The sequence below is a fragment of the Leptodactylus fuscus genome, chromosome 8 (genome assembly GCF_031893055.1).
Source record: "Leptodactylus fuscus isolate aLepFus1 chromosome 8, aLepFus1.hap2, whole genome shotgun sequence".
NCBI lineage: Eukaryota > Metazoa > Chordata > Amphibia > Anura > Leptodactylidae > Leptodactylus > Leptodactylus fuscus.
This window is the reverse complement of record NC_134272.1, coordinates 31,208,328-31,217,916: the sequence shown is the minus strand read 5'-3', so window position 1 is coordinate 31,217,916 and position 9,589 is coordinate 31,208,328. Positions and strand designations below refer to the sequence as shown.

General features: G+C 42.7%; 1 protein-coding gene across 1 annotated transcript in view; it reads right to left on the bottom strand.

Annotated features, from left to right (window-relative positions):
- Nucleotides 1–1,769: 1,769 nt before the first annotated feature.
- Nucleotides 1,770–9,589, bottom strand: part of MAIP1 (matrix AAA peptidase interacting protein 1) — an 8,740-nt gene continuing 920 nt past the window's right edge. The window contains exons 2-5 of the mRNA XM_075284355.1: nucleotides 7,648–7,719; nucleotides 5,970–6,096; nucleotides 4,319–4,469; nucleotides 1,770–1,940 (exon numbers count right to left, since the gene is read on the bottom strand). Of these exons, the coding sequence (XP_075140456.1) occupies nucleotides 1,862–1,940; nucleotides 4,319–4,469; nucleotides 5,970–6,096; nucleotides 7,648–7,719 (429 nt within the window). The 3' untranslated portion in view covers nucleotides 1,770–1,861. The remainder of the gene's footprint in view (nucleotides 1,941–4,318; nucleotides 4,470–5,969; nucleotides 6,097–7,647; nucleotides 7,720–9,589) is intronic.

The following is a 9,589-nucleotide window of genomic DNA, read 5'->3' as shown; positions in this document are numbered from 1 at the left end:
TCTCTATTAATTTTGTTATAAATAAAGAATTTATAAAAAAAAAATTGAGTTATTCTGAATCTCTTCCCACAAACCTATACATCAATCTGCTCAGCTCCTTCTGCCCTACAATATGATGCCTGCAGATTACACAGTCTTTTCATTGTGACAGGTTTCCTTTAAATCAGTTCATAGAAGTATTAATACTCGAGTATAAGCCAACCCCCCTAATTTTACCACAAAAAAAACTGGAAAAACTTATTGACTCGAGTATAAGCCGAGGAGGAAAAATGCTAGCAGTACCATACAGGCCTAAAGCCTATACTAGCAGTAACAGCCTGTTGCCATACAGGCCCAAAGTCTATGCTAGCAGTAACAGGCTGTTACTACTAGCACAGGCTTTGGGCTTATACGGTACTGCTAGCATAGGCTTCGGGCCTATATGGTAATATCCCAGACCACGTGACATCTGGGATATTACCATATAGGCCCGAAGCCTGCTAGGATTAACATCGGAACCCGGAGAGGTAAGTAAAACTCTTTATTATGTTCTCTCACCTCCCCTGGAGCTCTGATTATTATACTCAGGGGTCCAAGTATAATAATAGCGGCAGTGGGATCGCGGCCTGGGCTCGGGCCTACTCACTGTGGGTGAGGTTGGTAAATAGGCCGCTACCTGGTGGGGATATTCCAGCAGGTAGCGGAATATAATAAAACAAAGTTCTTATACTTACCAACCTCGCGCTGTCGCTTCCTCTTCTCCCGGCAGTACGCTGCGTCTCAGCGTAGGAGGCATGATGACGCCCCTTGCACTGAGATGCAGTAAGATGTCATCGACACATCCCGGGTGCGGACCTGAGCTTGTGATGTAGCCGGGGGGCAGGGACTGGAGCAGAGGCCCGCTGCTGACTGTGGGCGGCTGCTGGAGCAGTGCTGCTGCCGATAGGAGAGTGGTGAAGCAGTGCTATCTCCAGGGCCACCCCAAGATGTTTCCAAGACAGAGAAGACGCTCTGGAAACATCCTGGGGCGGTCCTGGGGACAGCGCTGCCTCACCACTCACCTACCGGAAGCATTGCTGCTCCAGCGACCTCCCACAGGGGTCTTGCCGCTTAACTCGAGCATAAGCCGAGGCGGGCTTTTTCAGCACAAAAACTGTGTTTACAAGCAAACAAAACAGCTTTTGCACTTGTTTCAGCAGATACTCTGTAACTGTTATGTTTGCTGTCAAATATTTACCTGTACTCAACTAGTTTTGTAAATAATTAGAATCCATAAAGTGAACCCTTCTCTGTTCACGCTTCCCCATTACCCCACACTATATGATGCCGTTTCAGGCTAACTTTATATGCCCAGGCATCATCTGCATGTTAAAGGACACGACTGGTGACGGCTCATACAGTTTTATGTTTGTGTAATGACAGTCACCTCTATTACAAAACTGTCTGACCATTGTATAAGCAATTCTACCTCCGATGCCGCTCCCGCTACCTCTTGTGTCACCCCCTCTACCTCAAATTGTAAGCTCTTGCAATCAGGCCCCTCAGTCCTATTGTGTGAAGTGACTATTTCTTTGTAATGTATCTTCCTGTCTGTATTTGAACCCTACAAATTGTACAGTGCTGCAGATTATGTAGGCGCTATATAAATAAAATGTATTATTTTCCCAAAGACAAATGATTTCATATTTATACCAGTGAGAGAAGTCATTGCTACAGTTTACGGATTTGTTTTGCACCTATGTAATAATACATGACTGCCAAATATAATTGAAAACAAAAGCGGATGTAGAAGGTATTAGTTTTACTCTAGAATAGTGATTGTGTCTGTCACAAAGGGGAATATAAACAACACTGACAGGATAAACTCAAATGTCTGCTAAGTTCACTCTAATAATTTTGAATGCTCGATGCGTGTGATGATCCAGTCTGGTTTCACGCCTTGTGTAAATTCTCTAAGAAACCTGAAACAACAAAAAAAACACAAGTGAGACGGAAGTGATCAGCTACAGCGGCCATATACACATCACAATAAGATTTGAAGCAACAATCTTATATCTATTAGCACTTAATGGTGCAGTACTCAAGTTGAATGAATGTAAACATGTTTTAGGTTTGCAAATCCAAGGCTGCTTTTACACTATCAGTACATGGCCAGTGATTTTGTGCCAGAAGTGGGTTGAAACCACACGACATGTGCAAATCTCTCTACTATACGTGATCTGTATGTAATCTCCCCTTTAGATTTTGGCTCACAGTCACTTATCACAATCCCTGACCAAACACTAACTGTGTGAAAGCAGCAAAACTATAATTTCTGCATTAAGGTAAAAATATATATATATTTTTTTTTTTTAAAAAGGCAGAAACTGGCTTCTTAGAAACATAGTAAGGCTAGCTTCACATCTGTGTTCGGGTTTCCATTCGGAGGGTCTACTGGGGGCCCCTTAAATGGAAACCTAATCCACATAAAAAAAGCGGTTACCTTAGGAAACCTGAGGATCTCATAGACTATAATGGGCTCTGCATTGCTTCCACTTGAAAAATGCGTCGAGCAATGTCCTGCTTGCAGCGTTTATCTTGCCGCATTTTTCATGCAGAGAGGGGAACAGAATCATCAAGCGCAGTTGTGAACTGGCTCTTAGCCCAAAGCATGATTGCGAGCATCCCTTGACTCCATGCCAAAAAGGATTACTAGTATTTATCAGCCAATGAGAGGAGCCAATACTGGACCATGACAGGCAGGTAAAATTTTTATTTGGAGATGTTTAATTTCAACACTTTTTTTTATGTCTGGTCTTTTTACTATCTTTCAATTGCCCACTGTCTGATGGACAATGTGCATTACTAAAGGCATCCATTGAAAAAAGCAGTGGCATATTTTTATGTTTATTAATGGTCACCGGGGGAGGGGGGGGGGGACAGATTGGGGAAGCTGATATGTGTGCTGAATTCAGCGCACCATCGGCTTTCTAGTGGTATATAAAACCGCATGTACCCCAAGTGATGAAAGGTCCTCTTTAACTGGAGTCACTGATTGCAGGAGGCATGGGGCACAGTGGGTGATGCACAATGGCCCTAATGAACATTTGTTAGGGCTGTTATATAGATACAGCATAGTGTCCCTAATGAACATTCATTTAGTCTGATATACACTACCCACTGGTACTACAGTAATGCGGCCCTAACACTGGTACTACAGTAATGCGGCCCTAACACTGGTACTACAGTAATGCGGCCCTAACACTGGTACTACAGTAATGCGGCCCTAACACTGGTACTACAGTAATGCGGCCCTAACACTGGTACTACAGTAATGCGGCCCTAACAAACATTTGTTTGGTCTACTATGCTGTACATCTGTATAATAGTTCTAATGAACATTAGGGCCAGTATGACATAGATTTGGAATTAAATAAATTTATTTGGATGGAAACAAATCTTGAGATTGAACTGGCTGAACCTAAAACAAAACATGAGAGGTTTGTCCAACATTATTGATCGGGTAATCTTTGGCTGAATCACACAGAGCTCACTATTGTGACTTAGGTCTTATGCACAAAACTTTCTGCTCTGTAAAGGATCTAACCTATATGAAGCAGTTATACATAACCATATACATCGTGTCCATGCTGTACATGCAAATTGCAGATTATCACATTACAGACATACAGTATTCTCCACTTCAAACAATGCTTCATATCTGTACAGAACCACTACACCTGGAGTGCTGTGTGCCTGAGGGTTTACATAGCCAAATAGTTAAAGGGAACCTATATGGAAGATTTCGGACACTAAACCACCTGCAGATCCATACAGACCAGGGGTTTAGTGTCCCAAATAGCCCTGCTGTAATGTCAACCATGCCTGAATTAAAAATAAAAAAAACCTTTATACTCACCCAGCGTTTGCACTCCTGGCAACTGTGCAGTTCTTTAGTGTAGTCCGGAGAAGTACACCTCAGTTTCAGTGGACACATGGCCAGTTAGGTTGGGGAATACATCCCCCACAGGATTTGGGAGCATCAGAGAAGATTCTGATGACACTCATCTCTACAAGAGTCTATAAAGCCCTGTGTGTGAGTTAGTGTAGCTTATTACTACCCCCAGTTTCAATTGGTTGTTTCATAGAGACCTCCCCCTTCTATGACTGAGAGCATCTCTCACAGTGGCCACATGGCACCTCCTCCAATGACAACAGATCACTGATTCAGGTCTTAATTCTTTAACCAGTGTCAATCAGATTATTGCTAGGCTGTCTTGTGACGAAAAATGAGTTGTTTTCACGCAACAAGCATGTTAAGAGCTGAACAGTGCATCAGTAATTTTAGAGGACTTCTTACTCATAGTTTGCGGTGAGAACACGCTTAGAGTCCTTTGTATTTTCATTTCCCATTACTACTTGAAAAACTTTTGTTCCATCTATCTCTTCATCGGGAATATCAGCATGTGATAAGTACCAAAACCGCATGAGTATACGGACAAATTTCCTCCCTAATAAAACAAAACACTTAGTTACATAATTTGCATGGTAATGGACAACATACACACATCAGTTACAAGTACAATACAGGATACAATCATTCACCAAGAAAACAAACAAAAAAAAACAAAAACAAAAAAAAACACCCAGATAGAAATGTCAGATTGCTAGAAAACTTGACACTGCAACCATTATATGTCTTGTCAAAAACAGTTTAAGGCCCCTTGTAGATGACTGTGGCCATGGTCAGTGTTCTATCCGTGTATTTCATGGATAGCACACTAACACATTCCCGTACATGCGACTGTGAATTTCACGTTCCCATATGTGAGCTGACAGTCCGAGCCGCAAAATATAGAAAAGGTCCTATTGCTTCCGTGGCTCCTATTCATTTAATGAAAAGAACCGTGGAAGTATGGCCCGCGCACAGGCCCCGTGTCCCCCATGTCCCGCCCGTGCTTTTATTTCACGCTGGCCGGCTGCAACACGGTTGTCAGTAACCGGCCTAAGGCAGGTCTTACATGACCGTATTGATTTTCCGGTCTGCAAGTTGCTGATCAGCAACATAGACACCGCAGACGCCCGTGTCCGGCCATACTCGCCCATAGAGTTCTATGGGCGAGTCTGTGCAGTGCCGTGAATTCACAGCCTTTACGGACCTGCTCTATTCAGTGTGGAGGCCGGACACACCACAGATAAAATATCCGGTGGTGTAAGAGGCCGCACTGAATATAATGTGTCCGCAAATGGTCCACAATTGAAAACCCTCAATTGCGGACTTACATTACGGCCGTGTAAGACCAGCCTAAGGCTCAGGCCACATATTCCAAAAACATGTGTTATTTGTTGCAGGTTCACTCCTGTGAGTGGGCCAGTTCAGCAATGTGAAGGCCAATCCACACCAAACATGCAGCAAAAAGGTGACCTGCTGTGGGTTGAACATCTGTAGCTCAAGACACTTTGTGCTGTAGTTTTTTTGTTGTTTTTTTTTTTTACAGTGCGTGAATGGGATTTTTTAATATCTCATAACCATGGTCAGAGTTTTTCTACTAGAAGTAACTGAATAAATGAATGAATAAATGACAGCAATCAAAGATCTAGAAAACCATGAGGACTTGATACAGAAATTATACTGGAAAATTGTACAACTTTTTAATATGCAAACAAAACCATTTGTCTCTCAATATTGGTCTGAAAGTGGACAACTCCTTTAAGTGCAGCAAAATACTTTTTAAAATTTGCTGTCACTGTATTCTCTCATATACTCTAATCCATGTGTCAATCATTTATGTATACATAAAAAAAGAAAAATATACTTGAAGGTTCACATGGTAAGCTCCAGGTTTACAGTCATAATACATAAAATTACAGCCGTATCATTTTTATTTTATTTTCCATTTTAATCTTTTAAAAAATACCTCCCAATAGATCAACAGATACCTATGGTGGTGTGGAGCTGGCAGGATGATATTTACAATTCATTAAAAGTGCGTACTGTACCTTACACATACCATCATCATCATAGTGGATCGCGACATCTCCAGGAAATGAGTACATAATCTCATCAGACTCAGCAGCCAGTGCTTTCCTATAGTTGTCTGAAAGTACTGAGCATTTTTCGGACAATTCTCTCAGAATCTGCAGAATAATAAAATATGTTAGTTTGTTTATCATTGTATTATAACTCTCACTAAGATGAAGCAATCTGAACGAAACAACGTGCAATGTGCTCCTCAGTATATGGAGCTTTGACCAAGTTTTGAGCTCTTGAACTATGGTGACATGATAAACGTGTATTTCTACCTTTTTGCAGCAATTTGACATGTTGAATAAGACCTCCCAGTCTCCTGTGCTAGGTGTCTCGGAGGTTTTGTGCACATCACTGGCTATCCTGTGGCATTTTTGGCCTCACGGCCTCTGCCATGAGAAGGGGTCAATGATCCAGTAGCTTCCAGTTTCCATATTCAGAATAACACACTTTGAGGGTACATCACAAACACCATCTGACATTGAACTGGGGGCCCAAAAGATTTGCGCCATGAAGACACATTGCTCAATACTGTACAACAGCATCCCGATGAGAAGTTGAGTGACTGATACTGGGTTACAGAGGTATGCACCCAGAAGTCACAAATGGAGGTTAAATGGCCCTGTCCGGTGCCCATCTATTCACTGATGTGGTGGCATCCAAGACTTGTTTATACTGAGGAGCAAACTGCATGTTGTTCAGATTGCTTTGGTCTAGTGAAACGTATTACAGAATATTTGCAGCCTCTTTCAAGTCTTTTCTGATGGATCCATTTCTGGCTTTGGCTCAGGAACATGGGTTACAGGAAGGAGAGCTGAAGTATGTCAATCTGTGTTGCTTGAGAGGTGTTGAATAGATGCAGTGGTGTCCGATAGCAATCTACTTCCTCTCTCCCTAGTGTCAAGACATGATGGTTCTTAGGATTGGTCATCAATAGCATGTCACTCAGGTTCCAAAGCTCTGACCCACAGTGGCCCCTGCAATCAGCCGAACTAGCACAGCACCATACACTATCTAGTGGCTGGGAAAGGTAATGCAAGCTTAATTCCAGTCAAAATTAGTTAGAATGAGCTTGCAGTACCCTTTCCCAGGTGCTACAAAGCATATGCGGCTGTGCTAGTCTTTGTACACTGCAAACAGCTAGAGGTGCTAGAAAATCCTAATTTAGGCCAGGACCTCACATAGCATAAATGCTGCGGGAAAAAAAATGCAATGTTATCTAGTCACAACAAAGTGGATGTTATTCTAGTGAATCTCATCCCCACTTTGCGGAAAACTATGTGCAGCGGGCACACTGCGATTTCTAAAATGGTCACACCTTTGGAAATATCAACTATACCTATAGAAACGCTGGTGGTTTTGCTATAGGTATAATGGAAGGAGAAAGTCTGCAGAGGAAGCCTATGTCGACCTTCTGTGAAAAGAGTTGCGGGAAAAACCATGATGCATTGCTGTTACATGGGGCCTTAATCTTAAAGAGGCAAGAGTCAATTCAGATAGATCCAACTCCTTTTTTTTAGTGCCAACTCACTAACATTTTTTGAAAGAAAGAAAGAAAGAAAGAAAGAAAGAAAGAAAGAAAGAAAGAAAGAAAGAAAGAAAGAAGGGAGGGAACCATCCAAAACACCCCCCAACAATAATCTAGTAGGGATTTCACGTACCTCACTGGACACAAGGTTTTCTAGTGCATCAAACTTGCACTGAGACAACAGTCTGGATACAAAGGAAAAGGCCTGAGAAATGGAAAAACAATAATATCAACACTGATACTGCAGGTGCTGGGCTAAACACACAGCAATTGAATAAAGCTGGTCCATTGCCAGTATATTAGACCGGCATGGACTCTTGAGATCGGAGCAGACAAAACATTTCTCAAACGAAACCTGTTGTGTGTGTCCTGGCAGGATTTCTTCTTATACTTGGAGCTAAAGATACAACTGTCTGAATGCTGCACCTGTGCACCCAGGGTTTCTTCTAAGATGACGGCAAAGACACCATATTTACTGGACTGAGGACTGCAACGGAATTTTTTTTTTTTGTCAATTTATTCACTTTGCAATGGAGAAAACACATAGGCGGCCATCTCTTCTTACAAATGAAGTGGCAGGCGGGTCAACCATGCAGGGAAGTAGCAGAGAAAACAAGACATGTATCTAGGGAATCAGACAGTAGAGAGAAGACACCTATTCAGTCTCCTCTACAGGGAGAACAATGCTCATCACTGGATGTTTAGAAACCTGGACGAGTTGCCTCCCAATTAGACCCTTTAGAAATATAGGGAAGAAGACAGGTGTGACATAAGGAAGAAGAAACTCAACTTAGGATTTTTTTTTTCGGGGGAGAGGAAATGATGTGTTTTACTTTGGCGTATCTAAGAGTTCTTTCAATTCAGAGTTCTTAGAATATGATCTTCTAATCACTGATATAATGCACTGTAATACTAAGTAATGTTGGTCGTCCGTTTTTAAGCCCAGACAGCAAATGCTGTACTTACTCCAGATCTAATGACCACAACAAGGAACATGACAGGGTCAGGAGGTCAATAGACCTGCAGGTAGTTTAGGCTTTGTGAAACCAACCTTACCAACAGACTGGTGCAGAGTGGCCTTGGAAGAAAGATAAAGGACCCTTTATTTTAGGCAACAAGTCTTTGAAAGAAGGCTGTGAACTGAAGCAAGCACATCAAGCCAGATAGGTTAAGATCACCTAAATCAAATGTTGTTTTACCCTTGGGAATCAGTGCCTAAAGTGACAGACATATCCCCGTTTTTCTCAATATGCAAACAAGCTCTTCGAAGTAACGAGGGCATTGCCATAGTTCTAAATGGGTCAGCCCTCATTTCTCCAAAGACACAATTTGCATATTTTACAAAACAGTAATATCTTGGTAACTGAAGGACCAGTTCACAGGGGGAAACACCAATTGTCCTCAATGGCAGTACCCTGGCTAACCTGTATAACCACTACTAGGGCTATGTTAGCAGGGCCCCATCTAAGCAGCCTCTCCTCACTTGCTCTGTACCACCAATACTAGGGCTCTCTGAGCAGTGCCCCACCTCAGCAGGCTATCTACACTTGCCCTGTACAATCGATACTAAGGCTCTCTCCGCAGCCTCTCCTTACTTGCCCTGTACTCTATATAACCAATACTACGGCTCTCTCAGCAGCCTCTTCTCACTTGCCCTGTATAACCAATACTATGGCTCTCTCAGTAGCCTCTCCTCACTTGCCCTGTACCCTGTATAACCAATATGATGGCTCAGCAGCCCCTCCTCACTTGCCCTGTACTCTGTATAACCAATACCATGGCTCTCTGAGCAGGACCCCAGCCCAGCAGTCTCTTCTCACTCGCCCTGTACCCTGTATAACCAATACTATGTCTCTCAGCAGCCTCTCCTCACTTGCCCTGTACAACCAATACTATGGCTCTCTCAGCAGCCTCTCCTCATTTGCCCTGTACTCTGTATAACCAATACTATGGCTCTCTCAGCTGCCTCTCCTCACTTGCCCTGTACTCTGTATAACCAATACTATGTCTCTCAGCAGCCTCTCACTTGCCCTGTACAACCAATACTATGGCTCTCTCAGCAGCCTCTCCTCATT